The sequence below is a fragment of the Gopherus evgoodei genome, chromosome 8, assembly GCF_007399415.2.
Source record: "Gopherus evgoodei ecotype Sinaloan lineage chromosome 8, rGopEvg1_v1.p, whole genome shotgun sequence".
NCBI lineage: Eukaryota > Metazoa > Chordata > Testudines > Testudinidae > Gopherus > Gopherus evgoodei.
In genome coordinates, this window is record NC_044329.1 from 64,722,569 (window position 1) to 64,743,376 (window position 20,808).

A 20,808-nucleotide genomic window follows, 5' to 3' on the forward strand; every position below is an offset into this window, starting at 1 on the left:
TTTGTCGGATAGTCAGAAGTAAAGAAAGGGAACTCTTTGTCCAGCTATCTGGAAGGGAAGGACTGTTGTCCCTTTAAGGGCTCTCTTTAGTGGGGAGTGGGGGGAGAGGTGGTGAAGGGATGGACAGGAAGATTTGGTAGCACTTTTTTTTTTAACTATAGTAATTAAAATGTGCATTTTAGATAAGGGAGGTCTTTTGAAGGATTTATTTAAAAAACTATGTGTGAAGATCCACACATTTAAGGCTAAAGATGATTGTGCATCTAAAACTCTATGCAAGCATTTTTTAGAAATGTGATTTTATAATCTTCACCAGCTCACTAATGAAATATTTTTAAAGCAAATTTTAAACTAAGGTCCTGTAGACTGACATGTTCTGTGTAAATATTACATTAATGCACAACTGTTTTTGTCAGTAAAGTCAGAAACTGACAGTATAAAAATTTATTTAGGCATAAGCTTTCGTGGACATCTGATGAAATGGGTTCTAGTCCACAAAAGCTTATGCCCAAATAATTTGTTAGTCTTTGAGGTGACACAAGGACTCGTCCTTGTTTTTGCTGATACAGACTAACAGGACTACCACTCTGAAACCTGTCAGTATATACCTTGGGGTTGGCAAATGCCTGTTAAATGGCTTTATTACCCCTTGAATGTCTCTTTAAGAGTTTCAATGTTGTGCTAATAGGTCTGGCAGGCTGGAGGTTTTTTCACTTTTAACTACTAGATTCCCTCCCAAGGAAGACTCACCAGACTAGAGCAGCCATCTGTGGGAGCCTGCAGGAAGGGTCAGAACAGGGATAGGAAAACAAGAGGGTGGACACTAAGACCCAGTGGTGCCCCAAATTTTCAAGTGCCCTACGCAGCTGCCTATGTTGCCTATGCCTAAGGACGGCCCTGCTTAAGGGAGAAGAATTCCTTACATGAAATATATTAGTATAGCATTTATTTTTAAATATTTCTAGTTCTCCTAATACCTTGTTGGTAATAAGTTAAAAACTTACTGTTTCAAATTTATCATTTACCATTTGATTTTTTTTCTTTTTATCTTTCTACCACATTGTCAGTATTTTAGCAAATTTAGCAATAGATAAAGACCTTTTAAGCCCAAAATTTTCAAAAGTGACTAGGAATTGTATGTCCAACTTCTGGCACCTCAAGGGAGCCTGATTTTTTTAGAAGATGCTAAAGTGCCAATCGTCTGAAAATGAGGCCACTCTAACAAATCTCATGTTGGCACCCCAAAATCATTAGTCACTTCTGAAAATCTCAGCCTCAGCATATAATCATTGGGTGAAATTCTAGGGCCTGTGATATGTAGGAAGTTATTATCATAATAGTTGCTTCTGATCTTAAAACTCAGTATGCTATTAGCATTTGAGAGGAACAGGAAAACTCACTGAATTTTCCTCCATAATGAATAGATATAAGGAAAATATACCATAAAGCATTACTCATGCTGTTCTGAATAACCTGTTAAAAACCAGACTAAATTGTATATACGACTTGCCACAAAAATAGTGTGTGTAGTCATTGTAGCTCTTCTATCAGAGGATCTTACAATATTAAAAGAGTTTCATAGTATTAAACTAACAATTACTGCATAAGGACTTAGATTATTTTAATCTCAATTTTACTACAGTATTATCCATGGAAGTCTTAATTAGGAAATTGATTGCTTCTGTGGGTTTTTTCTACCTTGAATCTTTCAGTATGTTGGATTAATATGGGAATCAGGTTGCTTGTTAACATAAGCAATTTTAAACGTGTAGATGTAAGATAATGGGTTAAAACACTTTAACTTGGCAAGATATGGTAAGTAGACTGCTGAGTTGCAGCCAAGTTTCTGTATATTCTGGGATGGATTGTTACTCAGAAGGTAGTATCAGTTTGCTCACCTAGATGGCTTGCCTTACAGTGTCGATGCCAAATAGGACAAGTTCTATTACTGGAATGCTTTAGTTAAGGTAGCTGCAATAGTAAATAAGTTTTTAGATTTTAAGTACTATTCTTTGAGAGTAAAGAACAAGTCTGTTATACCCATAGTAAATTGAACTGCTTTAGCAGTCCTGTAGTAGACACAGACCAGTGCTCGTTCTCAAGCATACTTTATTATGCCAGCTATGATTAAAAGGAGGAAAGTTGTCTTGTCTTTAAACTTAAATTATTGTATGTCACATTAAACATGTTAGAATGTGTCTTGCAGCTCCATCCATCATAAATCGTCTGTCTGGAAGATCATGTTACCTGGCTGTACACCTGGCCATTCCCATCCCCTCCAAACAATCGAGCTGTTAAGGCAAACACACCGCAATTGCTTTGCTCAGCATTATTTCCTCACTTCTGACTTTGACTTTCAAATTGCTAGTGAGCAGCACAAGTCTATAACAATACAAAATAAATGTAAATACTAGATTTTCTCCTTTATGCTTACTCTTTAAGTTTAACTCAATTTAATTTTGACTGGGCATTAAGGAGGTAAGAGAACTTAATGCATGGTATCATTTTCATGGCACAGACCACCTCTTTCTAACCCTTAACCTGTCACATCAATCTTGGCAATCTAACAAGTTATATTTTTGATTCATAATTGTTTCTGAAACAGAGACAATGCTCTTCTTGAACAGCATATTTGGCACCCTTCTCCCTCTTACATCAAGGCTTAGTCCTTCATTTTGAACTGTGTGTACTTAATTTAGCCGGTGACATGCTTGACCACTGAGCTAATGTATGACGGTGTTTTTTTGTTCTATAGGATATTCAAGTAATAAACTGCTTTAAGAGCAGTGGCTAAATTGTTCTGTGCTGACCTTTTTAGACTTCTTTGCCTGCGTTTCATCAACCTCGTTTTTAAAGTGACGTTAGCACATGTGAAAAGTGCTGAAATGATAACTCAGAAGATTTGCATAATCTTTTCTATCCAACATGTACAGCATAGGTGGTAGCAATATAAACTTCTCCACCAGTGCCCTCTCCCTGACTTGAGGCGCTACTTTGAGAAGTGAGATGCTGGCCTTTGTTTCTCTGCTGAGATTGCCACCAAGGTGCCCATAATCAAAAGCTGAATTGCTGTCAGAACAGACACTACTTGTGATCCCATCTAGTATAAACTGATAGTATTCTTTCTGTCATTACAGGCCACAGTGTCATCTTTACCACATCTAAATGTTTTCCCATGTTTAACTGAAAGCCTTGTTGTTTTACTTAGTGTGGGCATCACTTTTCACCCACACCTGTAATTTTGCTTCATGTTTATGTACAGTTGTATTTAAACAATAAATTAATGTGTTCAGACTGCATACTTGCCACTTCTTTTGAACAGTAAATTTATGAAATAGAGGGGGAGAGTCTCCAGTTTCTAAACCTGAAGCTGCTTTTTTGCAGGTACTAAGCAAATTTGTTGTTACGAGAACCAGGTTGTCAGTGAAGTTGTACTATAAATGAATTTGTCTTGTCATGGGGTTTTTAAGAGCTTGCTGCTGTCTTGTAGATGTGTGATGGCATTTTCTGCCAAAATTCTAGATTTTAATTATGCTCTGTGCCCAGATTTTTCTTTTGTGCTTAGAATTAAATTTCTATTTAGAAATAGAATCCGACAATCAAAACATGAATGTAATTAATAATAGAGAATAAATATGCAAGGCGTCCACAGATTTTGATTTGAAGAAATACATGTCGTCTTGTTTTTCCAACCTGGTGTGGGTGAGCTGGGTGATGTGATGTATGTCTGAGTATTAAAAGATTATAAAATTAATATTTGCAAATAAAACGTTACTATACTCAGTTTAAGTATCAGAGGGGTAGCCATGATAGTGTGGATCTGTAAAAGCAGCAGAGTCCTGTGGCACCTTATAGACTAACAGACGTACTGGAGCATGAGCTTTCATGGGTGAATGCCCATTTCGTCGGCTGCAGATTGGTATTGAGAGGCTGTTAAACGGAAGCTCATGCTGAGTTCCAGTTGTGAGATGATTGAACTATTTGATAAGTGATTGATAGGCTAGGGGATTTATAAAGTCTCTCTATATCTGATGTATTTTGTACAATTCAGTTACTTCGTTAATGTAGTTTAGAAACCACTGCATGGAGCCCTTTGTTTTTGATTTGACTGCTAGTAAAGAGGGGTGTGTTAACATCTTGTTTGGAGTGAAATTTGATGTCTGACTTCGTTTGCATAGTGGTTCTTAAAACAGATTAGTGGACCCCTTCCAGACAGTGCAAAGAGCTGCTGTCATCAGTAATGAGACATGTACCACTGAAATGGGGAGTGGTGTACAGTCTTCATTTTAGGGATGGATGAATCAGCCTTCAACCAGAGCTCCTTCGTGTTCCTAGCAGTTCTCCCTTGTGCTGCTTTAGCCTGTTTGGGTTCCTTCCAGGAATTAAAGTCTGTTAAGTCTTTTTTTTGTCAGCTATTACTTTGATGTAAATTCAACCATGATCAGATTTACTGACGGCTCAACACTGGATGAATAGCCAACAAAAGGGACATGGAAACAAACTGCAGAATGACCTGGAATGGTTAGTGGGGCTTGTAAGCAATGAGGGAATATTTTGAGTACTAAAAATGTAAAATCTACCAGGAGAGTGGAAATAAAGAGCATGTGTACAAATTGTAGTGGTGGAATGTAGTCAGACCGAAAAACTCACATCAGTGTGCTTACTGGCTTGTTTTCACTTTGGGGCCTAGCCCTTTTAAATGGAGCCAGTTATGGTGTTTGCAGCAGAGTGAGGCTGGGAGCGAAGGTAGTCCAAGATTTTTGAGGCGGTCCACAGTATAAAATTTGTTGACACATGCAGGGTTATTGAACCATCTGATATTACTGTTAGGCTACAACATGGGAATTGCTATGCCATAACAATGATCCAGCTAGTTAGGTTTCTCATATCAGTGATGGTGGGTGAAAAATGAGATCCTCTTCAATTTAGGCATAAACAGTTTATCTTAGCCTATATTTTGTATATTTTAAGACAATACTATTATCACCTATGAATGACATATACATGCAAAAACAGATAAAGCGAGAGAGTTCTGTCAAGTTCTGTCTCCTAAGGATAGAGCAACTTTTTTCAAATCTCTGGTCTGTTTGTTTTTCCCTGTCTTCTACACGCTCTTGTTGTCAATCACAATCTTTTATCCCTTATTCTGTAGCTTTGTGCAGAATCTATTTCCCAAGTTACCTCATCTGTGTACCTATCTAATTAAAACATTCTTATGCATGGAGGGGTTGGAATGATGAGACTGCCTGCAATGGAATGTAACTGATCTGTGACTGCTAGCACCAAATATTGCCAAGATGAGAAGGGCCCTCAGTTACTACAGCAATTTTTTTCCCAGGTGTGTGTCTGGTGGGTCATGCCCGCATATTCAGAGTCTTACTGATTGCCATATTTGGGGTCAGGAAGGAATTTCCCTCCAGGTCACATTGGCAGAGACCCTGGGTTTTTTTGCCTTCCTCTGGGTCATGGGGCACAGGTTTAAACTAGTGTGGAGGGTGAATTCTCTGTAATTTGAAGTCTTTAAATCATGCTTTAAGGACTTCAGTAACTCAGCCAGAGTTTATGGGTCTATTGCAGGAAGCATGGGTGAGGTTCTGTGGTCTCCAATGTGCAGGAAATCAGCCTAGAGGGTCATGATGGTCCCTTCTGATCTTAAAGTCTGAGTCTATTAATCACAGTAACTAACCTAAACTAAGACATTTTTGCTTATCCTGCTAAAACTTACTTTTATCTGTCTGCTTCTGTCATCTATTCTTTACTGTCTTCCTCACTGGCTCTGTCCAGTTCTTGCCTTAGGATAGTTATTCTCCTTACTGATCTGTTTTTATGACCTTGGGTTTTTTCCTTGTTGGGGAGAGGCGGAACACCTGGAGCTTGATGCTCTGCTTTACTCTGCTGTTACACAGACCAAGGTTTTTACAAATAAGAGAGATAAACACAATCCTGATAGTTTACACAATCCTGAAGCTGTTTCAGCTAAGTTCTGAAATGCTGCATCAGCAGAGACATACAAAATGCAAACATTCCTTGATATTTTCTTATGTTATATATACTATTGCTTTCTCTAGTTAGCATGTATATTTGACTAACAGTTTCTTACAGTTTTCTAACCGTGGTTACTGCAACATACTCCAGAGGAAGTTGTAATCCTCTTGCCTCCACAATGCATTCAGTGAGGAGTTGTAGGGAAAACTTTATCCTAATCTTACTGGAGATCAGTTTATGCCCTGAAGAATAAGGATTGATTAGTCATTAACACTTTTTTGCTATTAGTGTAACTGCAGTGTTACTACTGTATTCAGATAAATGTGTAATCTTTAACACATTTCTTTGTTTATGGTGATTTTAGGGGTGTGTGTGTGTTTATAAAACTAATTTTATCTACCTGCACATGTACAGTGTGTAGAATGTGGTTCATGAGACTGTTAGGAATGCTGCTTTCAGCTGCATAATTCGGGCTTCTGCGTCTGTTAGAATCAGCATTTAAAATTGACTACTTGAATTGTATTAAAAGTGAACATGCTTGAGTAAATTTATATTCCTTATTTTGCTATTGTACTAAAATCCCAGTTTTTAAAATTCTCTTTCAGGCTTCCTTTGAGTATTCTGCATATGTTGAGTTGTAAAACTAACATGCATGTCAGGATATCAAAACCAAATTTAAGGGCCAAATAGTGCAATCACAACTCTTATTCTCAGTTCATGGTCTGAGACACTGTCCCATCATAATCTAGCCTAGATGAGTTATGGGGATGTATATTTAGAAAAGCACCAGCAGCATATAGAGCAGTTGCAATATTGGAAAGATATATGAGAGAGGAAGACCAGTCAAACTAGATACACAAGCATGGGTAGAGGAGTGTTTTCCATGTAGCAGTAAAGTATTGTGAACTGCTTATAGGAAAACTGGTTACAGGGAAAACAAACATGCAAAAGTAGTCATCTGCCCAAAGCAAAACACTGTGTGAGCTATCCATGATTGCTATCCATGTTTTTAACCAGTGTTAAACATAGAGAGCATTCTTGGCCCCCATTGAAGTTTATGGCTAAACTCCCTGGGACCTCAGTGAGACCAGAATTTCACCTAACCAGTCATAGGCCATATTTAGAGCCAACCAAGATAGTGACTGTGATTAATGTAGTTAAAAGTAAGTGTGTGAACAGCGCTTAAAATACTGCACCAGCAAGAAGGCATTTTTTCCTCCCAAAAGTGACTGGAAAGGAATTTCCCCTATCCTGCCAGTTTAAACATGGGCTTTATTCTGAGGGTTGCATGAGGAATGACTTACAAGAGGCTCTTTTACTTTACAGAGACGGAAGGCTTCAAAATTGACACTATGGGAACCTACCATGGAATGACTTTGAAGTCTGTAACGGTAAGTTAAAAAGCATTTCTGAAATGTAGTGTGCCTCAGTGACAGCATATATAAATGTTTCAGGTTTACTTGGCCTGTGCCTCTCAACAGGGTTGTCTATTTGTTAGCAGCGTTAATGAGAAGTCAATGTCTGATTTTAAAACCTGGAGAGTGCACTAGTTGTGTACAAATTGAAGAGCTCTTTTTTCAAAGATTGTTTGTAACCTTGGGTAGTGGCTGATACTTTGCCTACATTAGAAAGGGTTTGCCAGTATAGCTATACCAGCAAACTCTCCTACTGGAGATGCAGGTGATATTATCTGCAATTCTTTTGCCAGTATTGTTTATACTAGTTCCTCTAAATGATAGGAGTTATACCAGCAAAAGGTCTTTTTTGTCGGTCTAATTGTGTCTGCCCTAAGGCTTTTGCTAGAATAGCTATGTTGGTTAACAGTGTAACATGTCAGCAAAACTTTGAACTGTGGACTTGGAATATTGCCTCACATCCAACTTTCTGTTTGGATTTAATTTAGTGATGGTAGAGTTCATTGACCTCTGCAGTACTTGTTTAAGCTTCTTCCTCCATCTGGCCTGGTGAGATTGATGACCATATGTACCAGATGACTTGATTTATCTTTTTTAATATGGATTGCTGTACATACAGATGAGAAAGCTGAGACCCTCAACCAGACTTTTTTTATTTTATGTTTGTCTTAATTTGTCTACTTATATGGAAGTTGGTTGAACATTCTCAAACAAATGTTGTTTTGATCTGCTTATAAGTAGGATAGATGTCACAAAACTAACAAAAAGGCCTCATTAAGGCTTTTGCCATCTGTATACCTATATAAATCTGTTGAATAGAAAGCCCTAAACATTCTTCTAAATCTGTGTACCTATGCCTACTGTGCACTCCTAATTTGAGCATAAAGTAATGCCTAGAATGTAAATGTTTCAAAACCAATTGATTCTTATTGGAACTTTTTCCTTTGTCTTATAACTGCTTTGCCATTGTCATCCTCCAATCTGAAAACACTGGCATCCAGTTCATTTTTTTTAATATTTAATTTTAAGTAATAAGTCCATTTGGTGCCAAAAGTCCTGCCTTGTAGATGAATTCAGAATGCACTGGTGTGTATAATTAAGGGGAAAAAATGTGGCTGCTTGAATCAAAGGCCTTGTGTTACAATGGTGCTTGTTAGGCTAGCTCCAGTGAAGGGTCTTGCAGCACTAGGTTACTAAACACAGATTTTCAGGTGTAATGTCTGCTTCAAATCGTCATGTTGTGACTTGGCAAACAGGTTGCCTGCTTGTTATCCTGTGTTTAAAAAAAAACAAAAACCAATTTCTATTATGTTGTTCAAAGCTTTAGCTAAACTAGGGTTAATTAAAATTTAAAAAAATCTTTACATTGCAATTAGTCAGGAAAGTGACTCTAGAAATATAGCTTTCCATGGCGTCATATCAAAGTTCTACATCCAAAAGTTCAAGGCATTTTTTCCCCCCTGATAATCCCACTTTATAAATTCAACACAAGATCTATAGTTTTAAGATACTTGGAACTGAAATCTTGAATACAAGTTGCTAAATTGGATTCCTTTGGTTTTTTCCCCCACAACCTCTTCCAATGAAGAGAAAAATTTCAGTTTCCCCCCCAAAAAAACCCCCAAACTAATGAAACTAAAACTGGTTCTTTACTTAATATAATCTAGAACCTTTTGAAATAATAACATTTTAAGAAACTGGATTATTATTAGACTACACAGAAGATCTTTACAGTGCCATGAGAAACAATAAAATCTCATCTGCCATTTTAGAATTACTCCATCTAAGAATCAAGTTCTGTGTTACTTTTACAGTCTTATTTTCCACCAGAAATGTCAGACTTCTTTAGTTTAAAAGCTAAATCTGAGAGTTGTGGTGGAATCCTGGATTTGTGTTATGAATGTGGAGGAAATAATTGTTGTTTAAGTGGTGCAGAAATATTACTATATGCATCTCTCTCCAAGCTTGATTTCACTTAAGGGAGTGGCATGGTTTAAAAGAAATTGTAACAATATCCAGAGTCAGACAGCCACCACCCTGTCAAGTTTGTGACTTCTTTTGAGTTTCACTCTTCCTTTTCAGCCCTGTTTCTTCTTTTTCTTCACACAGTACTGGAAGAAATCAGACTGCCAGGGAATTGAAACATATTCTGCACATTTAAAAAATAAAATAATGCAGTAATTTGCTTCCAACAAGTTGAATGAAAAAATAATAAATATGCATTAGAATACTTGGTCAATCCCCATTTCTGGGAAAAATGCTGAAATCTGATATAAAGCATACTGTGGCAAGGTAGATGCTTCTCTTGATTCTCTTCACTCATAGCATCCTTGAGTTGTTTCTATTCTGGCTGCTGCATCATTTATTTTTGGAATGGAGGAGATCACTGACTACCTTGCGAAGAGTGTTCCTCCAGTTGATTCTCTGAGCACAACTGGGTGTTGAACACTGTTGACTACTTGATCTAACCTTGATTTATCAACAGGGGCGGCTCCAGGCATCAGCATGTCAAGTGTGCCTGGGGCGGGCAAGCCAGGGAGGGCACTCTGCCGGTCGCTGCAGGCTGCCGTGCTTGGGGCGGCAAAATGCCTAGAGCCACCCCTGTTTATCAAGTACTAAATTGGTGAGTTGGGCATACTCCTCATGGTTTTTGTTCTTCAATCCTTGATTTGTATGGTGCATAGGCATCGAAATACAATTTCCTCGGTTCCTTCTCTTCAGTGATTCTCAAACTTTTTGTTCTGTGAATCACTTTGTGATAGCAGCACTTCCTTTTTCTATCCCCGCTGGTATTAGTTCCCAGGAATTTTCATCTCACAACTATAAAGGACTTGACAGATCTCTGTTTGTTTCTGGGCCATAATGTGGAACCCAGCTCTCTGTAGTAATTTTCCCACCTCTGACATTTTAGAAATGCAGCTTAAAATCCTACCTTTTCTGTGCAGCTTGTAATCCATATACAGTTGTCCAGTTTTCCGTAGGCTTCTTACTGTTATGAACGTCGAGTTTTTCTTAGTTTGTCTCTCCCACCTGCTCTCATCTTCCTGTTGTAACTGCTTTGCATTGATTTTTATGAAACTCTCAAAAACTATTGAGTATGTATATACTGAAATTGCTTTCTGGATTATAACCTAAATTTGAGAGACTCTAGATGCTTGCATTTTTCTACAAATAAACAAAACTACATTTTTACTGCTGCTTTGTAAGTGGTGTTGGAAGCTCAATTAGAATTCAAAGTTTGTAACAGAATAGATTGTGAATAGTGGGCTTTTTTGAAGTAGTGTCAGCTAAAATCTGTGCTGCTGGCAGTTCTTTGCTATAGTAGGGAAGTTGGCAAGAACTGACTTTCTGTAATGAATTTTTATTGCTAAACCCTGAAGTTCATTATTTCTGTTGGTGAATTGATTACAGTAACAGAACTTCTTCAGGAGTGATCCTTTTTCTTACCTGCTACATCTCCCCATTTTCCTGGGATGGTTAAAATTGATGGACCAATAAACTACTGGTATTAACACTTTGATATTTAGTTATCCAGCAGTTTATACTGCAAACTGAACAGCACCTTCATTGTGTTTTAGAAACACGTCACCTTCCATCCTACCTATAGGTTTCACTGCAAACCGTAATCTCATGTACTGGTTTTATTTTTATTTTTTTTCATTTTAAAATGGGAAATGCTCACTGTCAAGGTAATTAGGGTAGGGTCAGTGGAAACATGAATATGGAAGACGATCATATTGATAGTCCTACCTCTATCTCATGTATACAAAGTTGGATGATAGCTGGCATTTGTTCTCCCAGTGAATGCTGAGGAAGAATTCCCCACATTTTTAACTTTGTACTATTAAGAGTTCAAACATACTTGTTTAAAATGGACACAAAATATACTTGATGCTTTTTTATTCTGACCTTGTTAAAGGAAGATGCTCAGCTGAAAGCCAAGCTAGTGCCATCTAGTGAAAACCTAAAAAATAGTTTAACCTTTATATTGCATTAGACATAATGAAACTGAATTCTGGACTAACAGGATTGCTGTAACCAAAAAACATGAAGCCCTTAGCTGTCATCACAGCTTGACATGGTTGTAAAGGTCAGCACAAAAGAGCTGTCTGATGACTCATCGCGGAATATTGGAGTAATGAGAGTTGCTTGTGATTTTCATGTATAATAAAGTTGGCTTTTGCTTTTCCCTTGATGAGGACATGCTCTGTGTTGACCATACGCACATATGAAGAACAGTTACTTGTCCAGGACAAAGACGAGGCTTAGTCAGTGTGACCTAAGTTTTTACCTATAGCTGATTTCCTTGCCACTATGTTTTATTTCTCCTGTGTCCTGGTTTTTCTCCTTCCCTTCACGTAAGTGTACTGGTAAATTGCATAATCCTGTATCAAATAATAACCTTCTCTTTCAAATGTAGCAATCCCATTAACTGGAGTGGCAAGGGTCTAAACTGGGTCTCCTTATCAGTGCCACCATCTGAAACAGGGTGGTGCGAACTCTGGCTGGGGGTGAGGGCTCTGGGGTAGAGCCAGAAAGGAGGAGTTCAGGGTGTGGGAGGGGGCTCTGGGCTGGGAGAGGGGGGAAGAGAAAAGCTCCGGCTAGAGGTGCAGGCTCTGGGGTGAGGCTGGGGATGAGAGATTTGGGGTGTATGAGGGTGCTCCTGTGACCAAGGAATTCAGTTGGTAGGAGGGGGATGAGGGTTGTGACATGAGGGAGGTGAGGGCTCTGGCTGGGGGTGTGTACTCTGGGGTGGGTCCAGAAATGAGGAGTTCAGGGTATGGGGGTTGGGGGGATTCTGGGCTGGCGCAGGGGGTTGGGGTGCAGGAGAGGAATCAGGGCTAAGGCAGGGGGTTAGGGCATGAGAGGGGGGTCAGGGATGCAGGCTCCGGGCAGCACTTACCTGAAGCAGCTCCTGAAAGCAGTGGCATGTCCCTTCTCCGGCTGCTATGCAGAGGTGCGGGCAGGCAGCTCTGCGTGCTTCCTTGTCTGCAGGCATTGCCGCTGCAGCTCCTATTAGTCGCATTTCCCAGCCAATGGGAGCTGCAGGGGTGGTGCTTGGGGTGGTGGCAGCGTGCGCAGCCCCCTGGCTGTCCCTAAGCATCGGAGCCGGAAGGGGGACATGCTGCTGCTTCCAGGAGCCTTGGCACATGCGCACGGAGCAGCCTCGGACCCAGCTCCCTGGCTGGAGCGCCATTCACCACAATACCTTGGAAGATGGCCAGCAGGCTGTAGGTGCTCAGGAGCCCTCGGGGTTGTTGCACAGCTGCAGAGCCCCAGACTCCACTCCCCAACAGGAGCTCCAGGGCTGCTTTAAACCAGATGGAGGGTCGGATGTTGCCCCCGGCTTGTAGTTTGACCACCCCTGATCTGAGACATGGTTTTCAGTTTTTCTATAGGCAGATTAGACCTGCATGTTTGTTTTCATAGGGAGTGTAACAGATTCTATTTTTTGCCTTTCTTAGATTTTAGGGACCTGTGGCGCTTAATACTTCCGTTTTCCTTTGGAAATCACAGCCTGTGAAGCATAGACAATCTGTTTATTTTGACTGCTGATGTTGGAGGCTGTCATTGAAGGTCATATTCAGCTACAACCATTGTTAACACTCTCCTTTGGGAACCTCTGCCAGAAGGCATGGATTTGACCACATCATATTTGTCTACATTTCCTTGATGTGAGACACTTGGTCAGTTGAACTGGTTTTACACAAGTCCTGTTGGCTAGCTAGGTTTTAGTCAGTTTGGGCTATTTTGCTAATAGCAAACTAAAATGTAAACTGCTGCAGTGTAGACAAATATATATGTTCTACACTTAAGAAATCCTAGTTTGTGGGAAGGAAGCCTTCTTTTTAAATATCAGAGTCTGGATCTGGATCCTTAGTCTGGATCTGTAAAAGCAGCAGAGAGTCCTGTGGCACCTTATAGACTAACAGACGTTTTGGAGCATGAGCTTTTGTGGAGCACGAAAGCTCATGCTCCAAAATGTCTGTTAGTCTATAAGGTGCCACAGGACTCTTTGCTACTTCTTTTTAAAGCTTCTAAATTGTCTTTTTAAAAAACTATTTTTCCAGTGCTGACAGGCTAGTCTCCAATTTTCCAGATTAAAATAGTTGGTGTAAAAGAGATCCTTATTTGTAAAGATTTTTTTAGCAGTTAGTGATAATTGAAAGTCCAGTTGTGATATTTGTTTGATTATCTGCCAAGGACTAAAGTTACCCAAATAGAGGTTTTGGTTCACAGGTAATGTTTTCAAAATGAAGTTAGTATGTTATATAGTCTATACAGGGGGAAAAAAATTCACTTTAGGATAAACATGTACTGGTAGGTAAACCACACTTCTGACAATTATTTTGGAAGAATCTGAATATTAGCTAAACTCCATTACATGTGGAAGCATTTTTAGATCAATTTCAGTTTGATGTTCAAGAACTGAGACTTGACTAAGTTAAGGTTTAAATAATCGAAGGATTTTGTTGCCCCTCCCTCAAAAAAAAATAAAAAAAAAATCTCCAACTTTGTCATATAGTAGAATCTCAATTATACAAAATCCAGTTAACAAAGGTTATATGAAGATCCAATAAGTAGGGCATTGCAGTGTCTCCCCCATGGATTATTAAGTGATGGGCTAAAGAAAGTCAAGAGAGGAGCTACTGAATTCCCTAAGGCTGGCATGTGAGGGGGTCATTGAGGTTGGGGAAGAGGTGCAACATTATGTGCGCACACAGACTTTGCATGGAAGATTTGGATAATTGAGGTGCACCTATATGAGTAAATCATGAGATGCTGGTCAATTAATTAAAAGGAAGTACTCCTCTACCCCGATATAATGTAATCTGATATAACATGAATTCAGATATAACGTGGTAAAGCAGTGCTCCGGGGAGCGGGGCTGTGCACTCCAGCGGATCAAAGCAAGTTCAATATAATGCGGTTTCACATATAACGCAGTAAGATTTTTTGGCTCCCGAGGACAGCGTTGTATCAGGGTAGAGGTGTATTCAGAGGAAATAAAAGAACACAATGCATCTCGGTACCAAAACGGAGATTAAATGCATGTCTGAAATGAAGTATTTCCATCAGGAAGATTTAGGACTGTAGTGGTGTAAAAATGTAAATATGTGTGATTTAATTTTCATTGCATATGTGATTTTAAAAATTAAATTAAAACTACTGCTTCCAGGCATTGCTCCCCGGGAGAGGCCACCCAGCATGAGGCAAGCGCTCACGCTGCTGCTGCCTATCAAAAAGGCAAGTTGCAGTGCTCCCCAGCAGCATAAAACAAACAATTACACAGGATTTTCAGAAATATAATCAAAAGGATACAAATCCATCCGGATCAATTTTTTTGTAAAGTTGTTAGCTTCAACCCAGAGGGCAATACAAACTTTTAAAAAATGTTAGTTTTAAAATTAGAATTGTGCCCTGTGCAAGATCTCCTGCATGTGAGTGGATTGAATGTAGGTAAATTAACCCATTTAGCTGCTTGCAGGTACTTTAAAACTGTGTGGGAGAAGCATTTAGTGGGATTTTATGTTTGGTATAATATTATTATTACCTGTTTCAAATAAATGGGTAAATTGTAGCATCTTCCTCAGATTTCTTTTAAAGTTAGTCAGGAGCAGATTTACCATGAAACAAACGTGCTGTGGCACGGGGCCCCCAGTGACAGGGGACCTTTCAAAATACAGAACAAATATCTGAAAACCCGTCCCCCGAGTCCTGGTCAGCAGCACAGCAGGGCTCAGGCAGGCAGGCTGCCTGCATGCCGTGGCCCGTGGCCCCACATTGCTCCCGGAAGCAGCCGGCTGCTGGCACATTTCTGTGCACCCTGGTGGGGGCAGGAGGTGGCTCCACGCACTTCTCCCATCCCAGGCAGCGCACAGAGACCCACTGCCTCCCTTCCCTCAAGGGGTGTGCAGAGATGTGCCAGCAGCAGGGCTAATGTGGCTCCCTGCCTGCTCTGCCTACCTTCCTCTGTGCTGCTCCGCTCCTGGAAGCGGCCAGCATGTCCCTGCGGCCCCTGTGAGGGAATGGGGGTTTCAGTGCTCAGTGCCCCTGCCCTGAACACTGACTCTGCAGCTCCCATTGGCCAGGAACTGTGGCCAATGGAAGCTGTGGGGCGGCGCCTGTGGGCAGCAGCATGTGGAGACCCCCTCCCCCTCAGCCTAGGAGCAGCTGCTGGAGGGGTGTGTGTGCCGGTTATTTGGGAGCCGCACTGCCTGAGGTAAGCACTACCCAGCTCCTGCACTCCTGCTCCAGCCCAGATCCTGCACCTCACAACCAAACTTCCTCCCAAAGCCCACACCCCTGCCCCAGCCAAGAGCCCACACCCAGTACCCAAACTTCCTCCCAGAGCTTGCCCTCCCGCACTCCCTCCTGCACCCCAACCCCCTGCCCCAATCAAGATACCTCACTTTATTTTCATTTACTTCCCATTACTTATAATGGAGGAGGAGGAGGAAGGAAAAAAAAATGGAAAAACAGTGGGGATAGGGAGTGAGATAAGAGAGTGTTCTTTTTCTTGGCTGGATCCCAAGGGGGGGACCCTGAAAATGAAGCTGCACACAGGGCCTGACTAACTCTAAATCCACCACGGAAGTTAGTGTTTAACACTAGAAAAGGAATAGCCACTTCCAAAACTATTTGCGTGTGGGTTACACAAGATTTTTATATTATGAAATGGGTTGCGATGATGTGGGAGGGAGACTGAAAGAATGGGCCATTAAACAATAGATGTTTTGCTGTCTTCTCAGTGAAATTAAGCACAGTTGGCTTGCGATCTTTACATAACAAGCTGGTCATTATTTTCTGTACAGGTGTAACCTCAGTCCAGTGTCTCTCGTGTGTAGTGAACTGTGTTCTGTAAATTACCTGGTGTGGACATAATGGTAACCTGTTTTGTAACTGTAGCATTTTTAGTCCTGCGTTAGTCAAGTTTAACCATAGAAACAGGGAAAAACAGTCATTGAGGTGGCTGACTGGTATTTAAAGGTGCTCGGTTATATAGGTCAGGCCCATAGTATAGGTATTGGGTATCTTTTTTTAAATGAAAACATAGCCTAGTGAAAATTCTTTTTCTTTAAATTTCTTTATATACAATGTTATGCACCAGATGACTTGACTCCAAAGCAGAGAATAGAAAAGGTACAACAAAGTTCTTTTGGCACTACTTCCAACTTGGATGAAATGCCTAGTGCAAAAATGTATAAGACAGGCCCTTTATAAATAGCAGTCTAAATAGAAAAGTCAGACACAGAGTAGGAGGGCAAATAGGGTCTTGCTCAAGGTTACAGGACAGGGCATTGGGTGAAGCTGGGGACTGTACATTTGCTTATCTACTGGACAATGTTATCTTTCAAATGTAAACCTAAACTAACTGCTTCTATATAACTCAGAAGAGAAAACTGACCAGAAAACTATAGCAGACCATTTTTATATTCTGGCATGTGAACCATCAATTCACAATAAGTAATATATTGTAACATTTTTTGTTTCTATAAATCAGGGGTGGGCCAACTGTTTGGCCTGAGGGCCACATCGGGGAAGAGAAATTGTATAGCGGGCCATGAATGCTCACAAAAATGGGGTTGGTGTACGGGAGAGGGTGAGGGCTCTGGTTGGGGGTGCGAGCTATGGGGTGGGGCTGGGGATAAGAGGTTTGGGGTGCAGGAGGATGCTCCAGGCTGGGAATGATGGGGTTTGGAGAGCAACAGGGGGATCAGGGCTGGTGCAGGGGGTTGGGGCATGGGGAAAGGCTCAGGGGTGTAGGCTTTGAGTGGTGCTTACCTCAAGCATCTCCCGGAAGCAGTGGCATGTCCCTTCTCTGGCTCCTACATGGAAGCTCGGCCAGGTGGTTCTGCATATTGCCCCATCTGCAGGCACCACCCCAGCAGCCCCCATTGGAGTGCCAGAAGGGGCCATTGGAGCACGTAGAAGCCAGAGCGGGTCCGTGCCACAGCTTCCGGAAGACGCGTGCTGTGGCCCCGACCCAGCGCCCTGACTGGAGCTCTGGAGCGACCTCCAACCCAGCGCCTTGGCTGGAGCACCGGAATGGGCAAGCTCCAGGCCCCGCTCCCCAGCTTGCAAGCTGGAGCTGGCCCACGGGCCATAGTTTGCCCACCCTTGCTGTAAATGAAAATATTGTCTCTGCCTCAAAATGCTTATGAGAGTAAATAGGAGTGTCCAACGGACTTCACCATTCTCAGGTTTTATCAGAATCATGTGAAAGCACCCCATGCGATGAGATTTTAATCTTCAGAGCAAATAGCCACAGTGTTGGACAGGCAGTTTTACTCTTCTCTGGGACGCAAGTTCCTAACTTTTTTCTTCTTGAGCCAGCTTTTCAAATGTTTCCCATGACAGCCATAATGTTCTTGGTAACCAGAATAATTTTTTTTAAAGTTAGATGTAACTACCTTCAGTAAATTCAAATCCTGTCATAAAGTCCTGCAGTTTTTCATCGTTCTCATAGTATTTTTAGCTTTCCCAAGACTAGGTAATTTGAAATAGGCCTGGTCTACACTATGCGTTTAAAGCGATTTTAGCAGCGTTAAACCGATTTAACGCTGTACCCGTCCACACTACGAGGCCCTTTATATCGGTTTCTGTACTCGTCCCCGACGAGAGGAGTAGCACTAAAATCGGTATTACCATATCGGATTAGGGTTAGTGTGGCCGCAAATTGACGGTATTGGCCTCCGGGCGGTATCCCACAGTGCACCACTGTGACCGCTCTGGACAGCAATCTCAGCTCGGATGCAGTGGCCAGGTAAACAGGAAAAGCCCCGCAAAATTTTGATTTTCATTTCCTGTTTGCCCAGCATGGAGCTCTGATTAGCATGGGTGGCAGTGCAGTTCCAAATTAAAAAAGAGCTCCAGCATGGACCGTATGGGAGATACTGAATCTGATTGCTGTATGGAGAGACAAATCTGTTCTATCAAAGCTCCGTTACAGAAGACGAAATGCCAGAGTGTTTGAAAAAAAAACCTCCAGGCTACACAGTGCTGCGTGACAAGCGTAACAGGAAGCCAGAGACTCAAATGGATGCTCATGGAGGGAGGGAGGGGGTACTGAGGACTCCAGCTATCCCACAGTCCCCAGCAGTCTCCGAAAAGTATTTGCATTCTTGGCTGAGCTCCCAATGCCTGTAGGTTCAAACACATTGTCCGGCGTGGTTCAGGGAATAGCGTGTCAATTCCCCCCCCACACACACATGAAAGAAAAGGGAAAGAAATCATTTCTTGACTTCTTTCAATGTCACCCTATGTCTACTGAATGCTGCTCATAGACGTGATGCTGCAGCAGTGAAGAGCAGTATCTGCTCCTCTCCCCTCCCTGGTGGCAGGCGGTACAATATGACTGATATCCGTCGTCACTATCAGCCCGTGAGTGCTCCTGGCTTGCCTCAGGTGAGGTCAGCCAGTGCGCCTGGGTAAAAATAGGAATGACTCCCTATCAGTCCCAGTAGATGGTACAGAACGGCTGGTAACCGTCTTCATCATAGCAACTGGGGTCTGAGCTTCAATCAGCCCCTTCCCTTTCATGTGAAAAGAAAAGATTCTGTACTGCCTGGACTATCATAGCAGTGGGATGCTGGGCTTCTCTCCCCCACACTGCTTTATATTCTGCCTGTACTATCATAGCACTGGGAGGCTGCCTCCCCCTCATTTTATGTCACTAAAAACTCAGTGTTTCTTATTCCTGCATTCTTTATTACTTCATGACACAAATGGGGGGGGACACTGCCACGGTAGCCCAGGAAGATTGGGGGAGGAGGGAAGCAATGGGTGGGGTTGTTGCAGGGGCACCCCCCGTGAATGGCATGTAGCTCATCATTTGTGCGGCATCTGACCAGAGCAGCTGTAAATTCTGATACACTGCTTCTCTACTACATTTGCCCCATGTTCTAGGCAGGACTGACTCTTTTTTTAGAAACCATAAAGGAGGGATTGACTCGGGGAGTCATTCCCAGTTTTGCGTTGGCACCCCCGGCCGATCTCAGCCAGGGGCACCCATGATAGCAGCAGACGGCACAGAAGGACAGATAACCGTCATCTCATTGCCAAATTACACTGGCAGCAGACGGTACAGAACGACTGGTAACCATCTCTGCTATCATGCAAAAGCAAATGAATGCTGCTATGTAGCACTGGAGTATCGCCTCTGTCCGCAGCATCCAGTACACATAGGGTGACTGTAAAAAAAAAAAAAAAAAAGCTGAACTGGCTCCATGGTTGCCGTGCTATGGCATCTGCCAGGGCAATCCAGGGAAAAAGGGCGCGAAATGATTGTCTGCCGTTGTTTTCCCGGAGGAAGGAATGACTGACGACATTTACCCAGAACCACCCGCGACAATGATTTTTGCCCTATCAGCCACTGGGCTGTCAACCCAGAATTCTAAGGAGCGGGGGAGACTGCGGGAACTATGGGATAGCTATGGAATAGCTACCCACGGTGCAATGCTCCGGAAATCGATGCTACGCACACCGCCGAATTAATGTGCTTAGTGTGGCCGCGTGCACTCGACTTTATACAATCTGTTTTATAAAACCGGTTTATGTAAAATTGGAATAATCCCGTAGTGTAGACGTACCCATAGTGTTGTGGTTCTGTGGATGTCGGATTAGATGAACAAGTTTTCTTTTAGCTAGAATGCACTCAAACAGGCAGTTGTGTTTTTAAGTTGTTTAATAAGATGAAGAAGCAGCATATGCAGGTGTTACTTTGAAAAAAGTCAGAGTTAAAAGTTGAATAATGCAGTCCACAAATTTTCATGTAGGATAGCTTTCAAATCATGTACAGATGTGGCAAGGCATGTTGTGTTGGGTAACTGTTTTGACTTGGTGCCAGTGCACTACACACAATAGTGCTGTTTGTTTTGTTCCTCAAAAAGGGATCCATTTTATTTTGAGATAATTGTTATATGAATTTGCAGATCTCCACTAGCCCAAAGTGGGTGGTGACAGATATGGCAATTTCCTTATTGAATTTAAGTATGTTTGAAGTCCGTTATAGTAAGTGCCAAGTTTATGTACTGTTGCTGGCTGGGATTACATGTAACTTCTCTAGTGGGGAGAAATGATGTGAGACTTGGAAGTTCAAAGGACTGTATTGAAAATGTGACTAAATTGAGAATGGACTTTTGGGACATAAATGTTAAGTGGATTTCTTGAGGAGTACGTAGGGGGGAGATTAATGTAAATTCCCTTACGCATACATGCCTCTAGTTAGTTATGCAAAAATTCTGCCTTTTGAAACTACATCCTGGCCATGGGTCTTTGCTGATTACTTTTTCTAAGAGACTAGAGAATAAAGGCCTGAGCTATATAAACAGCCTATCTGTCTAGCCATAATTATTTTTCTGAATCAGACAGTTATGAACCTGTAGCCACGGGGAAAAGACGTTTG

At 41.6% G+C, this 20,808-nt stretch overlaps 1 protein-coding gene across 3 annotated transcripts in view; it reads left to right on the forward strand.

The window, feature by feature from the left end:
• CDC73 (cell division cycle 73) overlaps positions 1-20,808 on the forward strand; it is a 182,637-nt gene that overhangs the window by 46,005 nt on the left and 115,824 nt on the right. For all 3 annotated transcript variants that reach the window (XR_004001500.1, XM_030571549.1, XM_030571550.1), the window contains exon 10: positions 7,312-7,376. Coding sequence is in view for 2 of the 3 variants with exons in the window: in XM_030571549.1 (XP_030427409.1) it covers positions 7,312-7,376 (65 nt within the window). In the remaining variant the exon portion in view is untranslated. The remainder of the gene's footprint in view (positions 1-7,311; positions 7,377-20,808) is intronic.